Here is a 19841-nt window from a genome sequence, read left to right on the forward strand (position 1 = left end):
TGCTGATATCAGTCTCCTATCACCTTGGTTTATAAATCACTCAGTACACTGGCTTGAAGATTCTCCCCATTTCCATATAAACATGCTCTCTTGGTTACTCCCCTCCCCCTGCCCTGGCTTACGATGCACCCTGAAAACACATGGGGTAGCCCAGCCAACAGAAGAACCCAATTTAGAACATGAACTCTATTGCCTGTGCAAGAAGGGGCAGAGAGGTTTAGCACATGCTTTCATGAAATAATTATAGAGTCTGCTTAAAACCAGCTTGTTCACTGAAGCAGACATTGCCACAATTGTATTACCTAGGTAGGTTTGCTTACCTTCTAGTCTGAATAAATCTAGTTGTAGGAAAAGGTGAAGCAGGGGTGGGGCCTCGGGGGAAGAGGTGAAGCCAGGGTGTGGGGCGGTTCCAGGACTTCTGCTGTGGTGTCTGGTTTTCAGAAATTAGAAAGTTGGCAATCCTAGTCACTTTGAAGAGGGAAAGGGCCAAGCTGAGGGATCCTGCTTCCAGGTTCCCAGAGGCCAGTTCTCATGGGTACCCTGCATGCCGGCCTGGGACTCACCAGCTCCCCACACAGTCAGTCCTGCCCTTCCTATGGCTGGCTCCAGACTGCTTCAAAATGGCTTCTCCCCCCTCCAGGGCTCCCAGGGGATGGCATCTCACTTAGTGTTAGTCAGGTTAGCTCTTCTGTCTAGGCTTTCCCTTGTCAATCATTTGACCCCCTTCTTTCTCTCAGACATGGCCCCTCTTCTGAGCAGGTGCCCTGCCAGCCTCCTTGGTTCTAAACAGTGACTCGCCTCTCTCCTTCTTGGTTGCCTAGCAGACTCTGAGTCTGCCCTTGGTCCCCTTTCCTCCCAGGGACAGCGACTCTCTCTGAGTTTCATGCACACCAAGCCCGAACCCAGATAAGCTCCTTGGGGGTTACAGATGTAAATGTTTAGAATGTCTAAATTGGTCCCTCACAGTTTCTAGTCTCTTTGGTGGATATTCCAAAGAAAGGTTTGTGAGAGGGATATAGACAAGGTTCTAAACTTCATTCATAGTCACAACCAGGGCTGAAGCAAGCAGGTCTATGGTGTCTTGGTACATGTGCACTCAGTTAGACTATTAGTGTGCATTTTTACTCTTCTGTATTATTACAAAGATGTGTTGTGATCCCTCCTTCTCCAGAGTTTGGTTTGCTGTTCCTTTAGGGATGAGAGGCAATGGACTCATCAAGCTACACAAAGTTAGATTTTCTATATTTTATTCATAAAAACAGATTTGCAACAATTTTTTAAAAATTGATCTCATGCAGTATAAGGGTATACAAGAAATTTTTCATTTACATTTTCTTCTGGCAGTTCCAGTCTAGTTTAAAGCATTTGTGCACTAACATCATTGGAAAATGCCATTGGGGCACAGCCTCTTCATAAATTTACAGTACTGTTTTGCTGCAGTAGAAAAAAACAGAAACATTAAATAGCTATATTCACTTGGTGGGTCTTGTTATGCTGCAGGAAATTAAAAAAATGTCATGGGAGAAACTACAGTATCATTGAGACAAGGAATGTACTGCATGGTTTAAACCTAATAAACGGCACACAGTCAGTATTCACAAAGTTACAGACACACACACACTCACCTCCATCAGGCCAATACTTTTGAGTTTTTCCTGCTATGTTGGATTAATATTTCTACAGCGATGTTTGTGTATACATTATATACAATATTGTCCTTTTCTCTTTTACAAATTAACAGATTCCTTTAAAAATAAACCAGGCCCTGATTAAATTAATAAAGCAAGAGAATACTGTCAACACACATTGAGTGACAACATCAATGCTTAAACAGAGTAATGAATTCTATTTTACCTGTGTTATACTTACATGTTTTTGTTCTAAAAGCTACAGGTACCTCCATAATCTCTCTTACTGTATGTGCCAAGTGAAATATTTTGTGACGCTCCCATTGGAAGATTTATATTTATGGTTATTTTTGGCTACATGGTAAAGATTTTTGCTTGTCAAAGCTGCAATTAAGTCCCTCAGTTAATGAGCCTCCTCCCCTGTGCAGATACTGAAAGCTGCTCTTTAGTCATCTCCGGTCTGGGAGTGTTGTGGAATATTCACTTCAGAATGTGGGAGGTGGGCAGGCATTGGTTAAAGACATCAAGTGCATCCTGAGGCACCACTGCTATTTTTAGCTAGACAATATTTTTATTTGGTTTAAGAAAATTACTGGTCTTAATAACTGACAAGGCCGTGATACATCACACTGACAATATACTGGAGAATAGGCTGGGATTAGGCCTCACTTACAGTCCATGAGAATGTCTCTAAGATTGGTTCAGCTAGAACAGTGGTTCTGAAACTGGAGGTCAGGATCCCTCAGGGGGTCGCAAGGTTATTACATGGGGGGGTCGTGAGCTGTCAACCTCCACCGTAAACCCCGCTTACCTCCAGCATTTATAGTGGTGTTAAATATATAAAAAAGTGTGTTTAATTTATTAGGGGGGTCGCACTCAGAGGCTTGCTGTGTGAAAGGGGTCGCCAGTAAAAAAGTTTGAGCCCCACTGAGCTAAAACATCTTACAACTATAATATCTTAGAATAACTTTGCTTAGGGGAGTGGAGCTAAGGTATGTGCTCAAATATGAAAAATGATCAGTCCCTGTCAACAGAGAGATTAAAATTCATGCTTTTACCACATCTTTATTTTTCATATTCAAATAAAATATTCTATGGGCAAACTTGGTTTATACCACCAATTACCAGTTACAACTGTCACACACCCAGGTACCAAGCAAAGGTAGTGTATATTATTGTGTATGCACTCTGCAGAATTTGCCTGCAGCCGCAAGGTGCTGTGCCCTGTTCCCCCACCCACCCCCTGTCTACTAAATTAATATGATTGTAATTATGTGTGGCATAATTCAAACAAACTGTGAAAATCAATCCACCCTGTGACATTAAGACTTTACTACCCATCCATCCTCAGCTTCTTGAGTTAGCAGCCCTAGGACTTTTTCTGCCAGCTTTGTATATTACGGTTGGTTGTGTTTATTTTGAAAGAGAGGCAGAAACTCTGTCAAAATGAAGTCCCTGATGGTCAGCATGGGAACCTGGCAATCACCACATCTAATCCCTGGAGAACTGTAAAGAGCTCTGACTCGGAACAGCAACTCTGTAGCTGGTAACGCCTCAGGGCTGTTGCTACAACCTCTGCTTCTGCCCTATGTATAGTTTTTAGTTACAGGGGGACCCTACTATTAGCAACACAGAGTCTCAATCACACTTCAGGAATCATTTCTCAAAATCCCCCTTTCCCACTGAAAATCCTCTCTGAAATGAAAACAAGCAAGACTAACCAGTGCAGAATGCTTCCAACAATTTAACACAACTTTTGTAAAATGAAGTGTATCTATTTCAATAAATGTTATAGCTCTACCATTTTATTTTTCTTTCATGGACAGCATATAGTTCCATGTTTTCAGCAGCCATGTAACAGTGACAGTTGAGTGGTTTTTATTTTTTTTAATTGTCTCATTTTTTGCAAGATTCGTATTTCCCAGCCTCCTCGTTGCTAGTAGAAATTTGGGAAGAAATATTTTCAATGACTTCTTTGTGAAGAAATAAAAGCTCCATGAATAAGGCTACAGATGAAACTCCAGGTTTCTCTTGCTCTCGCCTTTCCACATGAGTTACACTGGTACTCCCATGATGATGGCCTTAGCACTAGTTCCTCTGTGTGGTAAGAGCAAATAGTATGTTTATAGCAGAGTTCTACGTCTGATGTTCAGTCCAGTCATTGAGTACTTAAAAGCAGTTCAGGAAGCTCTGATCTCCCATTTCTACAGGCCAGAAACCATCACTCGAAAAGATGGTGGCACGTGTCTGTGCCGAGGACTGGCACTGGGGCTTACACATGGACTGGCACAGCTAGCGTCAACTCCTCCTATGGATGGCAAATAGGCATGGTGAAGAATGGGCAGTTGTAAAGACAATCGGCGTTGTATACTGCAGAGAGAGGGAAAAAAAGAGGTGTTAGCAGAAGAGGAAAATTGAATATATCAAATGCGTGATGTCTCTGCAGGTTTTCTCTGACTTCTGCTATTACAGAGAGGGTTAATGCCAAGAACATTACATTTGCTGCTGTTGAGATATACCACTGCTGTTACCAACTTCCCTTTTGGGAGTTTTTTTTGACAGACTAGACAAGACAGGAGAATCTAATGGCTTGTTTCAAGTATCCCACAACTGTCTAAAATTCCCAGCTATTTTGAGATTAAATGTTAGACTGCTGATGTTTAGAAAAAAACTTTTAGCTTGCAATGAGGATGAACTAGCTAACAGAGCACACTCACAGGCTGATTTACCACCATTCTGAGGGCTGGATAACTAGACAGAACGGAAACTGAATGAACAAGTTCCAATCTATGTGTATTTTTAGTTCAAAAACATTAGAATTAAAGAAGTCAGTTTTTCAAATCCATCTAAAGCAAATAAGTGCATATGGAGGTGTGGAAGGAATCCATAGGTCACTTTGTAGAGTTTATCTACCTTTCAGTTTGGGCCCAATCCAGGGACATGCTGAGCATCCCTCAAAGCCCAGTGAAGTCAATGGAAGCTGTGGCGGCTCAGCCCTCATGAAAAAATCAAGCCTAACTGTCTATTTGGAGCTTAACTTTAGGCATTCAATTTTCCTAGTGGGCTGGTTTTCACATCACAAGATACCACCATCATAAATGGTAGTCTTAAGAGAGATGCTGAAGAGTGAGGACATGGAGTTTGAACTAATCTCTCCTCCCTGAAGGTGGAGGTCCTTCCAGAACAGAGTCGAGGCATACTAGCAGACTGCTTTGTGGAAACCTCTATTATCTCTGCGCATGGGCAGCGGATATAATAGGCAAGGGGAGGTGTTGCCTCCCCAGCACAGCCGTCCCTGCTGCCGGACACCTGGGCTGTGGTGCCTCCCTCCCTGCTCTGACCCTTCCCCAAGGCTCCCATGGCTTGCTGCTGCTGCCTGGGGTGAATCTTCCTCCTCTCCTCCATCCCATCTCCTTCCGCCCTCGGAGATCCCCGCAGTTGCCGGCCGTGTCTCTCCTCACCCCCTACTCCCCAGTGTGTGTGGGGGTGTGTGTGAGAATGTGAGCGAGGAGTCAGTGGCAGTCTGGGGAGTGAGGAGGCTAGTAGAGGGGATCCCTGAGTAACTTTACATAAGTGAAAAAGCCTTCCAGAGACCCAGTAGCAGATCACTGAAACTGTTAAAGAGCCTTTAAAGTGGTAATGAAGCCATGTAACAGGCATTTGCCAATGCCCAGGAAGCCTTTGGCCACATTCAGCTGGCTTTTATAGTGTAGGAAAATGTGTTATTGGGCTTAAAAACAGTTTCCAATTGAGGACCCTTCAGTTATTCTCTGTACCCAGAAGCAGTAACTGTTAACCTGGCTCAAAGAGGAGTTGACATAGCCAGTGAGTTTATTTCTTGATCTAGTCATTTTATTCAATTTAAGTAAACGAGTCTGGCAGGGAATTCTGTGTAAGAAAGGTGATTAAACTACTGCCTTAGTGCAGGCTGTCAATGACAAGCACTTTTTCAAAAGGAGAGATTAGGCTTCAGTTTGGCACAGGTAGCCTGACTTTTCATCCCTCTCTATACAGCATACACCGAACTCCCTGCCACGCAGAGGAGAATCTATCTGGTAACTAAGCTATACCTGTTGCCTGTTCAGTTCCCCTGGGGAATGTTATTAGTGCCCTAAGGTGAAATGTGGAGAGGGTGTCACAGGGGCAGCAGCAGGGTGAGGAGTCAAGCAGTGAGCCAGCTGCACAGGGGGTCTCGTGGTGGGTGGGGAAAGGGTCTGCTGGGGGACGTGAGGAGGTGAGCGGAGGGGGAGGTTTCAGGGGGGTGAAGAGATGAGCGGTGAGTCAGTGGTGGGTGGGGGAGGGGCCTGGGGCAGAGCAGGGGTGGAGTGTGGGCAGGGCTGTGGGTGAAAGAGGCAGGACAAAGAGCTGGTTTCTCCCAGGGGAAGTTTCAGCCACCGCCGATGTCTCTGCCTGTGCTCTTTCTGTACCGTGGATAAACTGAGGTCTTCAATTTCCAGGGCTGTCAATTTAGCACCTTTCACAAGAACCGGAATTTACTTAGGGCTTGTCCACATGGGGGATTTTCCCACTTATATTGGTATAATTATTCTGGTATGGCTAAACTTCTATAGTTATACTGGTATGAGTCCCATGTGGACATTCTTGGTCCAGACCAAGAGTGCTTTTTTGTTTGTTTGTTTTAGCTTAAACCGATTGCAAAGCAACATAAGCTAAATTGGAAAAAAGCACTGTTATACCAGAATATGAGTGTCTACATGGGGGATTATACCATATACAACTATAGCACTTCTCATTCACATCTTATAGCCTTCCCAAGTGGACAAGTCATTCGAAAAAAATGTATGCCTGAATGCTTGCTTGTTGATGATCTTTCTTATTCTACTAGATCTGCATTTGTTGTTTGTACATTATGCTGTCAAATGGAGATAGATAACCAGTCACCCATTGCTCATGAACCAAAAATTAGTTACTATGGAGAACTTAAAATTGTTGGCTTTGTTCAGATGCTGCATTACTGTGCTGCAATACATCAGACAAACATAGGGGGTGTAAGTGATTGCAATCTGCAACACCACGGACAGATAGACTCAACTTTACATTTCAGGGCTCTGCAGATTTCCTTTCAATGTTTTAAATGTTTGGTGAAATACAAACGTCCACTGTTTCTCATGCTACTGATGGTATTACATCTAGTGGATTAAATTAAATCCGCTTATTGTTACTCTGTCACACTATTTTGGTGGTATCAATTGAATCATGCCCGTTCCCAAGGAGTGCAGAGGTGGCATGTTTGCTGATTCCACGTGCTGAATCCTTATTAGTTTGATGTTGCATTTTTTAATTGTGTTTATGGTGCAGGGTCAAAAAGAGAATTGCCAAAGCTTATTTTCCCACCAGTGAAACTGCTTACTTTGACTATTACAAACTCTTCTGTAAAGAGCTATTTGAAGCTATTCCAAGAGAATTCAGTTGCATAGTAGACTGAATGGGATTTTTCACCCATTTAAATGTCAGCCATGCCACAGACAAAGCATGTTTAACTACATCAACGTTGGCTGCAGTGGGTGGCAATTTTGCTTTAACTGTACTTACAATTTACTTTAACTTGAAAACTTTCCAGAGGGGTAGCCTCTGGTAAGAGGATTGGAATAAACATAACAGTTTATGTAAAAACTCTGTCTTAAAAAAATATCTAGCTCATAGTTTGCAAGGGCTAGGGGTAAAATGTCTAAAGGGAAGGTGAAAGTTCAACTTCTACAGTTAGTTACTCTGTATGGAATTGTATTCAACCTGAATTGCATTTCCCTACCTACATCTTGTGGCCATAGCTTTCCATGATGACTGCTCATGAGCTCAAGATGGCTACATAAAAATTGAGATTTCAAAATTACTGGACATTTTGAAAATGTAGGGCTAACCAGGTATTGGTGTAGGAGAGTTTAGTATTTTATTAGCTATAGATTATATTGCAAATCCCTGTCATTGCTAAAGCTAGCCAAGATGGATGATAATGTAAGCTGCTTCGGGAGTACAATTCAAACTGAAGTCAATTGGAGTTCGGCGATCAGAGCAGCTACAAGTCAGGGCACTGGATGGGGCAGGAGGGGTGGAAGTGCCCTAAAAGTGTGGGGGCCACAGGTGCCTGAACCGTGGCCCTGCCCCCTGTGCCACGCCATCCCCCGAGGCCCTGCCCCTGCACTGCCCTTCTCCCCCGAACTCCTGCTTCCACACCACCTCTTCCCCCCAAGACCAAGCCCCCCCCCCAATCGCTCCTCTCTGCCCCCTCCCCCTGCTGCTTTCCCTTACGGCCAGTAAAAAGTGGGAGGACATAGCTCTGGTCCCCCCAGCCTCCCTGTTCTGGCGCCCCTGGTACGGGGAATAGAACATAGATGTTTTTTTCATTTCAGTATGGAAATATATTCTTTAAATTTATAGGGAACAAGTGAAATCCTAGCAATAGTGTAGGTTCAATACTAGATGAGGATGGTAAAACTGTCAATCATGATGTGAGGAAGGAAGAAGCAGCTATAAAAATATTCCAGGATTGTCATTTTGTGTGTCATGCAGAAGCCTAGAATGTCTGAGTCAGTGTGAAGCAATGGAAACAGCTACAAGCATGGCTGAGAACTCTGTGTGCTTACAGTCTGTTCCCATCCAATTTTTAAGTTCTCAGCTATTTTGACTTTAAGAATTATAATACAGAGTAGATTTCAGTAACACATGCAACTGTGACATGCCAAGAGTCCACCTAAACCATTGTGATATCAGAGGTAACTCAGCCAATCATCTCCCTTACTCTATAGCTAATTTGCATGCAGCAGTCTCATGAGTTGTGTAAAGGAGACTGCACAGATGGGGGATTACTTGGCCCAACTGCCCCACCTGTGTGCCCAGTTGCCACAGTTCTTCAAAACCTGCACAAAACAACACAACCCCCCCAACAATAACCCCAAACACACACAACTCCTTATGGCAGCACATATCCCTCATTTGCCATCACACCACACAACCCACACACACAATAACCCCAAACGCACATAGCATCTCACGGCATCACACAACCCTCATCATCAACTGCACAAATCAATACAAATCTCCCAGCACAAACCTTCCCTCACTTCAACACAAATCAACGCAACCAGCACACACACTAATAACTCCAAACATCACACTGAAGACTAGAATATTTAAGTCAATGTGAAGTGGTGGAGAGAGCTACAAGCATGGTTTGGAGCTCTTTTTGTTTAGAATATCACCAGGTTCAAACATCACTAAGACTCACGGTTTGTTAGCAACAAATTATTAAGTTCTTAGTCATTTGTGGCTTCTCCCATCCCCCATGACTTTATGAATTAAATTGGTGTGACAGCACTGCTTTCAGCTACTTCTTCAATAAATATTTCTGTTCTGTATTTGAAAGGATGAGGTATTCACATCTTACAATGACGATGAAATACTTTTCTGTAGTAACTAGAGTGAGTGGGTACTAATCAACAACTGTTATCCAGTCCAATAGATTTTACAATGTTTAACTTGCACCCAGGATTATTAAAAGAACTGGCTGAGGTGCTCTCTGAACCATTAATGTTGGTCCTTGGGACACTGGGGAAGTTCCAGAGGACTGGGGCAAAAAAGCAAATGCTGTGCTAATATTTAAAAAGGGAATTCAAATGGGATGGACCCAGGTAACTATAGGCTGGTTAGCCTGATATCTCCTTCGGTGGGACTTGTGGGGACAAACAACCTAAGTAGCTTCAAGATGTAACTTGATACATTTATGAACAGGATTATATGACATGGCTGCCTGTGACTGCAGGGGATTGGAGTTTGACCTATGCCCTTCCAGTCCTATGTAAATGAACCACTAGTTAGATAAATGATCTAAAGCTGTGTTTACAGAGATGCATCCGAAGAAGTGGGCATTAACCCATGAAAGCTTATGCTCCAATACATCTGTTAGTCTTAAAGGTGCCACAGGACTCTCTGTTGCTTTTTATAGAGATCAGCTTTCCTCTAGAAATACTGACTTAACTCCTAGTAACTCAAGAAAAATACAATTTTAATATTCTGATTGAAAGTGACCTAATCTAAACAGCACTCATGAGTTTTTAAGTGGAAGAACTTTCTGCAGTGATCAGTTTCATACATGCCTACAACGTGTATTTGATTAATGCCTTCAGTTAGTATTCAGCTTTATGATGAAGGGTCAGATTTTTAATTATTCAAATATATTGGTAATGCTGAGAGGTAATTTAAACTAAAACTCCTCTTTTTACATTGCAAAGCTTCAGAACTTGAAGAGCTGTAAGTGTTGTATGCTGATAACAAAAGGAAGTGAATTGATTTTTGGTTAGTACTGAAGGAATGAGTTGACATTTTCCAAAGCAAATGGTCATACTGTCTCTTAGGTTTGCGTGAAGTGGAAATATTTAACTACTTTAATTCTAGCTCTCTGGAGTTAATTATTTTAGGTACACATTCCTGAGGTCTATTTGCTGAACTTTACTGAGTGTCCCTAAAGCTGTGAATTGTTAAACTGCTTCACCAACAGGTGGTTCAGATCAACCCTAACTATTTCAACCTTCAATTCACTTTTTACCAAATTACCGAGTGTTAGTAACCTTAAAGACACGTACTCCACAACTCAAGCTGGAAAAGGGAGCATGGACACATTAGAAGTGCAGTTCTACTTGTGGAGAACACAAAGGTTAGGTAAGAAATGGTCTCTTCTTAAAAAGGAAATAAAAAATTGTAGATCCCTAATCCCAGAGTCTAAAAAGTGTTATGGTTCCCCTATAGGTACACATTCAGTGGTATGAAACCTAAATAGCAAAACCTGCTTAACAAGTACAAAAAATAATAGCATCTCCCTAAAATAGGTGCAATATAGTGATACAGAATCACTAACACAAACATTTATTTTAAAATGAAAAGAAAAGACCCTTCAGACAGCACAGAGCATGAGTTTGGAAAAGGAAAACAGAGAGAAATTTTAGACCAGTTCCTTGCCTCCAGTCTAGCTGCTGTAGTGCCCCAAAGCTTCTGGAAACCAGTGAATTTGCACAGGGGAATGAACTGAAGAGCTGAAGGCTCTGTGCCACCCCATCTGTGCATTCCCCAGCATGTGGAAAAGGGATGTGGCTGCTCAGTGTGTGTTACACATAGTCCTCTGTGTCCAATCTGCAGAGGATGTGTGTCTGCCACAGCTCATCTTCAGAGCCTGCTTTGTAACTTAAACTAAAGACACTCCTTTTCACCTCTGGAGGTCTGTAGTCTCAGCCATAATGTTGGCTAACACACAAGTGTAGCATGTGCCTTCACCACTTGACATGAATGATTTGTAGGGTGACAGCAGCTGCAAGCAAAGGGTGGAGCTTGTTATATCTGTGCAAAATACGTGTAGAATGCTACCATTTTGATTTAGGAGCACTTTATTAAGTGCTTTGCATGGGTATAAATGACTGTATAAAATGCAAGGCAATGAAGATTCAAGACCATTACCTTTGTGGAACCTCATTTTCCCCTCACCTATCATTAGCCTGAAGGAAGGCTGCTGTATCCAACAAAATGGTGATTTCTTTTGTGCTTAATATGCATTAGGAGTTCTGGAGTATTTGTGTTTGGGTAGCTTTTCATGATATAACTCTATTTTTAATATAACAGTATTACGTTAATCGGTTGTGTATTAATCTATGCACACTACAGCATGTCTTGTAAATGGGGTTGAAATGGAAAAGGCACCTAATACCCACACATTAAGGGAGACTGCTCGATCTCACCAAACTGTGCATGCATCCTTTTTTAATGTGGGCCTTGCTTTTGTGAACTGACCAAATATTTTCTTAGTATATTTTTCCAATAACAAAATGCACTGGCAATTCAGGTCCCTGTGGATTTTCCTGCATCAGGGCACTACAGGTATAGTGAAATCCATGTTTCTGTGGATTCGGTCATAGCTGGCATCATATAGCATAAGTTACATAAAGTATGGCTAGATGCACAGTCTGATCCACAAATCTCTCCAATAGCTTTATGCACCAATGCACGTGCACTTTTGACAACAGAAACTAGATATGCTACGTCATATCCTGTAGTGAGCCAGACAAATGCCTGGCATAACTGTGGGGCACAGTGGTGTCTTGCTGCTATCTTTCTGTCCCCCTTAGCTCCCAATCTTGGGGGCTACTGGAGGCTGAACTGGGCTGCTCTAACTTGTGCTGGTGGATAGAGGCTCCCAAGGAACCATTCTGCTGTCCAGGACCGCTCCCTATCATATGGAAATCCTCATTTGCTGCCTTAAGGAAATTTTGCATCTCCATTGCAGCAGTGCAAAGGGGATTTACCAAAGGGTGAGGATCTGCCCACCTGTCACAGACCTGTGATCGCCATAGAAATCTAGACCTAAATTCTATGGCGGAGTCCCCTGGTTTCTGAATGACTCCACCATGACAGATTGGAAACTCTGCAGCAGCTTCAGGTAAAAATTTTTTTTTAAAAGGGAGGCTGTTTAATTGCACGTTAAAACAAATATTATGATCAGATCAAAATCTGTTATTTTATGTTGATACTAGATTCAATTTATTTTATATTAAACATATTTTACTCTGCCCTTACAATTTTCAATATGATCCAGTTTTTTGTATAAGCAACATGCAGCCTTAAGGGAGCCAATATGGTCCAGTGTGCAGGGTACAGCAATGAGACCTGGGTTCTATCCCTGACTGTGCCATGGGGCTGCTGGGTGACCTTGGGCAAGTCACTTAACCTCTCTCTGCCTCTACCAGGCAGATGGAGCTTGTCAGCTGTACTAGACAGTGCACCCAGGAGAAGGAAAACTCTGATTCCAAACCAAGAACATCAGGCCTGACCAGCCAGTTTGTAAAAGGTGTGCCGATGCTCTATGGGTCTGCACTGCCAACTCTGGTTACTGGGACAAGGCAAAGAACCACGCAACCTTAGGGCTTGTCTACATTACCCGTTTGATCGACAGGCAGTGATTGATCCAGCGGGGGTTGATTTATTGCATCTAGACTAGACGCGATAAATCAACCGATGAGCGCTCTCCCATCAACTCCGGTTCTTCACCGGAGCGTGAAGTGGAAACAGAGTCGATTGGGGAGCGTCAGCCGTCGACTTACCACACTGAAGACACTGTGGTAAGTAGATCTAAGTACGTTGACTTCAGCTACGTTATTCAGGTGAAAGCTGGAGATTTGGGCAGCTAGGCAGAAGATTTTGGGAAATTCTGGCATGACATGAGGCATGGGCAATGGTTGAGGAATGTAGGATAGCCACATTAGGTGGATATTTCTGCTTAAATGATCAGCAATGAATAGCTACCAATACTGAAATTTAAGCAGTTATTATTAGGATTCAGTGTCAACAGCGGTTTGGGATGAATGCAGTAGTTCACATCTTTTATAACTACTTGGCTGACTGCATAATTGATAATAAAGTTGGTAAAAATATTTTCTACAAAACGTTTTTCCATTGAAAAATGCCATTTCGTCGAAACTGAACTGTTTAGTGGAAAGGTAGTATTTGAGAAAAATTTAGTTGGGGGGAAGAGGGGGTTGTAAGGGTTAGTTAGTGCTTATGAAGTGCTTTGAACATACGGAGTGTTCTGAAAAATCAGGCCCTAGGTGTCCCAAGTTGGGCACAATCACTGAGGCACCCCAAGTTAGTGGAAAGTTCTTCAAATATTGATATTAAATGTGTAAGTGATCAAGTAATTAAAGAGTATTAAAATCCATATGCACAACTGGCCTAAATTAAGGTTGCACAGGCAAACTCAAAAACTGTTATTTCCTCATTTTTGTGTGCTCTAAATAATGTTTAACAATAAGTGACCCATGGTAAAACATGACCAAAATTTAACTCTCCAGTTAAAAAAAGTTCTCAGTTCCTCTCTGCATTTACCACTAACCTGTTTTCATCAATATGCTACTTACTGTTCTGGAGAGTTGATGTCTTCTATAGGGTCTTTGCTTGTTCTGGAGGGCTCTGTTGTGCTCCACTGTGCTTGTGGATTTTGATCAAGGTGATTTTTCAAAACAGCTTTCTCACCATCTGGATGGGGGGAAATGTTTAAATTGTATTTACTATGATAAAATGAAAATGTATTTTTTAAACAATTTCCTTTTAAAACATTCAATAGGTTCTTAGAGGCATGAAGTGACCCTTCCAGGCTCTCCAGTCCAACAACATCTCTAATTTCACGGCAACTCTCAGCCTTTTTCTTCTTTCCCTCACCTCAATTGGTTGGTGCCCAACTCCAACTTCACTCTCTCTTCCACACTTAATTCCTTCAGTCCTTTCTCCCTTTGTTATGTCTGACTCACTAATTCCAACGCTGGCTTAATCCTCACATCTTTCTCTTTCATCTCCTGCTTTCAATGACTCTGTGCACCTTTGGAGAAAATTAAGGACTATACTGACTTCCCTCATTCTCTCTTCTTTCAGATCTGCCTCAGTCCTTGACCAATACCAAGCTTACTTACTAATGTGCCATTAACCCATAGAAACTCCATCTCCATTTTCCATGCCCTCCTCCAACACTTGCCAAATTCTGCACACACAAAAAAAATGTTGACACAATCTGGCAATACCTTTCATTTTCTCACTCTTTCCCCTCCTTTCTATACTTTTCCCAAACCACTCAATTAATCACATTTTTTATTTTTCCCCTTCTATTGTTTTTGTGCATCTTCCTATGTAGCCCTTGATAGATGACACCTGGAAGAGACTGAGAGGGAACACGTTCCTCTCAGTTTTGTTTACTGTCTTATTGTCCATCTACATGCAGTTGCAGGACGAATGTATTCTCACCCAGAATGTTCTCTCTACATTTATAGAGCGTCTGCATTACTAACGTGTTCCAAATCTTTGTGAGACAGTGGCCATCTTTGCTAAGGGCAGTATACAGGCTAAATCCCACAGAGAATAAGGGGAGATGACAATCATTTTGAGAGAGTTATAATAATATATGGAGATATACCTATCTCATAGAGCTGGAAGGGACTCTGAAAGGTCATTGAGTCCAGTCCCCTGCCTTCACTAGCAGGACAAAGTACTGATTTTGCCTCAGATCCCTAAGTGGCTCCCTCAAGGATTGAACTCACAACCCTAGGTTTAGCAGGCCAATACTCAAACCACTGAGCTATCCCCTCCCCCTTGTTGTCTTAACTGTGGATTGTTTGTGACTTCAGTCCCACTGAGAACAATGTCATTTTGAAAGAGGACAGTTCTTGATAAATTTCTTTGAAGGAGAAGATTTTATGTGCCAGCCACTGTTGAGGGAGAAATTTGGAGTCATGAAGAACAATGGCAAAAAATTACCCTTAATCCTAAAAATTTCTTAAAAAAACAAAAACAAAAACAAAAACAAAAACAAAACTACTTGTGCCAGATCTACTCAACAAAGAGGGCAAAAGGAGAAATTGGGAGTGATAGTTCAGCAGTTTGGGCATTAGCCTGCTAAGCCCAGGGGTGTAAGCTCAATCCTTGAGGGGGCCATTTAGGGATTTGGGGCAAAAATCTGTCTGGGGATTGGTTCTGCTTTAAGCAGGGGGTTGGACTAGATGACCTCCTAAGGTCCCTTCCAACCCTGTGATTCTATGATCAAAAACTAGGACTGAAAGGTTGTAATAGAATATGTATAAATCTATTAAAGGTATTTGTTTCTGATACACTAGAAGCACAGTCAGTGTTCTCTAGAACAGAATAGTTGATGCACTTTGCAATGGTGCTAGTTAAGGCAAAATGGCTGTATGCTGAATACCACAAAGTCAGATTATAATGACATGTGATGGACTATGATGATGAGTCTAAAAATGTTATGTCTCTTCCTGAGAAATGAGGGGAGGTTGGATTAGACTTCATGTATAATGTGATATTTTAAAATGTACATGACAGAATGTCAGTCTGTTTCTCAACAGATCTCTTAAAATTAACAGACAATGCCCATTCTTGCATTTTAGCTAACTGGCATGCTTATGAAGAGAAACCTATGTGGCTAGATAGTCAAATGGGCCAATTCTGCTTAGTTATACCAATGTAAATCCAGTGTAATCCCAGAGTCAGTGAAGACACTCTTGGGATTAAACAGGTGTAATGGAGCAGAATATGGCCCAGTGTATCTGTTCTCTCTACATTTATAGAGCGTCTGCATTACTAATGTGTTCCGAATCCTTTGTGACCATTCCCTCTTGGAAAGGGATATTTTAGTAGAATTGTCTTTTTAATGAGGGAACTGAACAAGGAGAGGGTCAATGTCACAGTTACATGTCTAACTGCTTCTGTCCCCTTTCTGGTCTCTGAGTCACCCCATCAGGTGCCAGGCCACAAGCTTTTACCGCTTCTGGGGCGGAATTCCAAAATTCTCCCATATCAGATGGGCCTGGTGTTATAGTACCCTGTGGTTCTTCCCTTTGGGAGTCTGTGATCAAAGGTGTATACATTGTTCAGACAGCCTTCTTAAAAACAAAGTATTCTTTATTTTAAACAATAGAAACAAAGAATTTTAGAGAAAAAGCATTAAAAACAAACAGTCTACCTGCATGTCTGTCTTATTAGGCAGGCCCAAATCCTTCAGATGCCCCCAGTGTGGTGTGTCTTAATCTGGTTTCCCTGAACAGCTGAATAGGAGGCAAAATCTTCAAAGCTAATAGTCCCTTTTTACAATCCTCAAGTGTTTGCAAGGAGGTGGTTTATCTTGAGCCATTCTTTCCCTTCCTGCCTGTTTTTTCAGACACACAATCTCCTCTTGTGTTAAGCCAATACAGTCATGCAGAGAACATCTCAACCAAGTCAAGAGACAATAGTCATAAATCATTACAGAGCAGCTCCAAAGCCATCAAGGTAGTTGTTTGCTACATATGGAAAGTGTGACTGTTGCAAGCATAAAGGCAACGTGGAAAAAGGCATGAAGGTGAAAATAGGAGAAGAACACAAAGGGTGCAGTTAGGGAGGAGGCTAGGATGGCGTGAAGGGAATGAGAAGATGAGTAGCAATACACCAGAGAAAAGACAACACTAGAGAAAAGCAGCAACAGAGCTGCAGAAAGCTTTACAAAGGTTGACCCATGGTTTTTATGTATTATTTCTACTGCAGTAGCACCTAGCATATGGAAACCTCAGAGACCCTTTTGTGTCAGGTTCAGTAATACCTGTAAAAATATCCCCAAAGAACTTACAATCAAGATTAATAATGAGACAAAACAGATGGTGAAACAAGGCAGTGGGTTGGGTGTCAGGGAAGGAAGATGGGGTAACAGTATTATGAGTGTTTTTGTGCAAACTAGCTATTCTCCACATGTGTTATTCTGTAGTCATCACAGCACAAGCGAGTCTTAAGGAGTGATTTGAAGGAAAAAAGGATTAACATAGGAGAGGATGCCGAAGTGAGTAGTGTGTGGGAGTGTTATGGTCCAAAGGGGTAGGAGCAAAGATTTTCGGTATATTGGATGGAGGAGTAGTGAACTTGGCGAGAAGGAAGGAGGAGGCTAGAGCAGAAGAGTTACTTTAGCTGAGGCAAGAAATGACCATACAACAGGGACAAGGATTTTAATTGTAGGAATGGAGAGGGAAGGACAAAATTTAGAGATGTTATAAAAAACGAAATGATGGGATTTGATAGCCTGGATGTGAGGGGAGAAGAACAGAAAGGAGTTGAATCTGACACTAGTTAACATAAGAAGTTTAACATTTTGGACAGCGGTGAGGGTGGGGTTGTGGGCGAAGAGAGCTGAAGTGTGTTGTGTTTGCTGTGGCAGCTACTGTCATGTGGGTTCAGCTTTTATTTTCTATACCTCACATTTTTATGTATATTATTCTTGGCATTTTCATAAAAGCCTTGTGGTGTCTATAAGCAGAGGCATTAGACAGGAACGCTTTTTTCTTTCAGAAATTAAAACAATGTTTGATGTAGAGCTGATTAAGGTGACAATGTAACACACTGACTTTATGATATAGACCAATTAAATTAACAAACAAAGTTACATCTGGCAAATCTTAGAAATTAGGGATTGAACAGACCTGTGGTTTATCTAGTCCACTCCTTTTTTAGAGCATCATTGTTACCCATACTACGTTTTCTAGCCAATTGTCCAGTCTGGTTTTAAATGTCTCAGATGAGGTCCCACCATTTCCTGTGGGAAACTCTTCCACAACTGAACAGAGCTCAGTGCCAGGAATATTTTTACTAGTGCTCATGGCTGGCTGGTGCTCAAAATAAGTGTTGGAGCTGGGGAGAGCAATTACATATCCGCTCTTCCCCTCAACCTGCCTCCCCCCAACAATAATTGTTATCTCCCAAATTAGAAAAAAGAACAACTGAAATATTTGAGGGCTCTTCCCCTTCCACCAATACATAAATCCTGTCCCCTCTCTCAATAGCTCCTCTGCTGTAACTCCTGCTGCTGTTTCCCTACTCCTCCTGAATATGAGCAAGCACCTGCTCCATTCACCAGGTTATAGGCTCCCCCTTTCACCCTTCTAACTGATTTACAGACCCCCATGCTCCCCCTTTCCTCCTCAGTTGCAGGCTGCTCCTAGAAGCCATTGATTTGCCAAGCTCCTCTCTCCTTCTGCCCCAGTTTTCCCCACCTGGGGCTGTTCCTGATGTGGGGTGGAGCTCTGCACTCTGACTCTGGGACTAACTTGATTCTGCCTCAAAAACCAGCCTATGAACTTATGGAGCACTCAGGAGGAGCACTCTTAGGAGTTGGAGACTTGCCAGCTCCTTCTTTCCTGGATTGCCCTCTCTGGTACTGCACTGAAGATGCTACAATCTGCCAGCCCCTACTTCCAGCCCACCTGCTCCTTGCTCTTTCCAGGGTGCTTTAGGAGAGAAGGGAGAAAAAGTCATCAGCCTAAAAGGGGGTTAGTTTGTTTAAAGAAATAAAAGAGAGGAGAATTCATAGGTGGGGTTTAGCCCTGTTACTAGTCCTTCAATACCTGAGTCATCCTCAAATTTACACATCCTTCTTGTGTCTCATTATTTGATACCCTCTCCTATCATTCTAGTCAATTCCTTTCCCTTCTTGACTGTACATGTAAGCGTACTCATAGAGTATTGCCACCCCAAAGTGTTCATGAATCAGGCCCCCCAAACTCATAATTGGATTAAAATGACTTTTAAAATAATAAATATTGGGTTATTTTTATTTGACATCTCATGTTTTCAAGCTTTACTCCATAGCCAGGAGGGCTAGGAACTTTCATTTTTTTTAAATGAAAACTACAATTCTCCCAGATCACATGCCTCCAGAAGCTGAGCCTTGAAGAAAAACACCAAATGTCCCAAGGCTCACAATAAAATTATGAGAATTGGCAACACTGTATATAGACAAAGCAATGGTAGAAACTTAAAACATACAACCTTTTGAGAGCAAAGGGAAAGGACTTGGTTGAGATATCAAGGCTGTAATTTAAATTTCTTGTGCACAGAGACATGGCACAAACAATAATAGTGACAGTATTAACCAATGGGTTTATTATATATATATATATATATATATATATATATATATATATATATATATATATATAATTTCATCATATGGTTCACATCATAATTATGATTTATGTGCAAAAATAGGTGGAAAGGAAATAAAGTAATTGCACTGGCAAACTTTCAAGCTTCCAATTACCTCTGAAGCTCAATATTGGCTTGAACATCTCTTTCTTATTGTCTTCTCTTTCTTTGTTCATTAAGTACACTACTTAAAATTGCCTTCTTCCCTCTTCAAGGTGCTGTTTGTTACTACAGGATGTGAAACCTCAAACTGAATGGGTTGCACTGAAATGTTCTAACTCACTTTAAAACTGCATTTCCATTATCTGAAGGCAGTTTCTAAAGCACTCCACATTCTCATCTCATGCAGGTACTTAGAATCTTGAATAAATAATGCCTCGGCATTTTCTATTCACAGAGCAGTGGCAAGAGAGCCAGGCAGATATCAAGTACTTTACATGGAACAGAACTTATTGGAAGTGCAAAATCCAGTGCCCAATTGTCATTGAATGCCAGAAAGCTTTAGCAAAGGACTTTTATTCATCTATGGTAGAGAAGTGAATTCCAGTTACAAAACTCACAAGTGTACAGATCTTCTCACTTGTTATAGTTTCTTAAAGAAACATACACTATTTCTATAGGTGTCATATACGTTTCTGTAAGTTTCAATCTCAGTGTCATTTGTACTGTTGTAATTTTATTAAGGCTCTTTGTTACTATGCTTATGCTGCAGCAGCA

General features: G+C 41.7%; 1 protein-coding gene across 1 annotated transcript in view; it reads right to left on the minus strand.

Annotated features, from left to right (window-relative positions):
• Positions 1-1230: 1230 nt before the first annotated feature.
• GABBR2 (gamma-aminobutyric acid type B receptor subunit 2) overlaps positions 1231-19841 on the minus strand; it is an 877787-nt gene continuing 859176 nt past the window's right edge. Inside the window, exons 18-19 of the mRNA XM_065584143.1 lie at positions 13541-13658; positions 1231-3998 (exon numbers count right to left, since the gene is read on the minus strand). Of these exons, the coding sequence (XP_065440215.1) occupies positions 3833-3998; positions 13541-13658 (284 nt within the window). The 3' untranslated portion in view covers positions 1231-3832. The remainder of the gene's footprint in view (positions 3999-13540; positions 13659-19841) is intronic.

The sequence above is a fragment of the Chrysemys picta genome, chromosome 2 (genome assembly GCF_011386835.1).
Source record: "Chrysemys picta bellii isolate R12L10 chromosome 2, ASM1138683v2, whole genome shotgun sequence".
NCBI lineage: Eukaryota > Metazoa > Chordata > Testudines > Emydidae > Chrysemys > Chrysemys picta.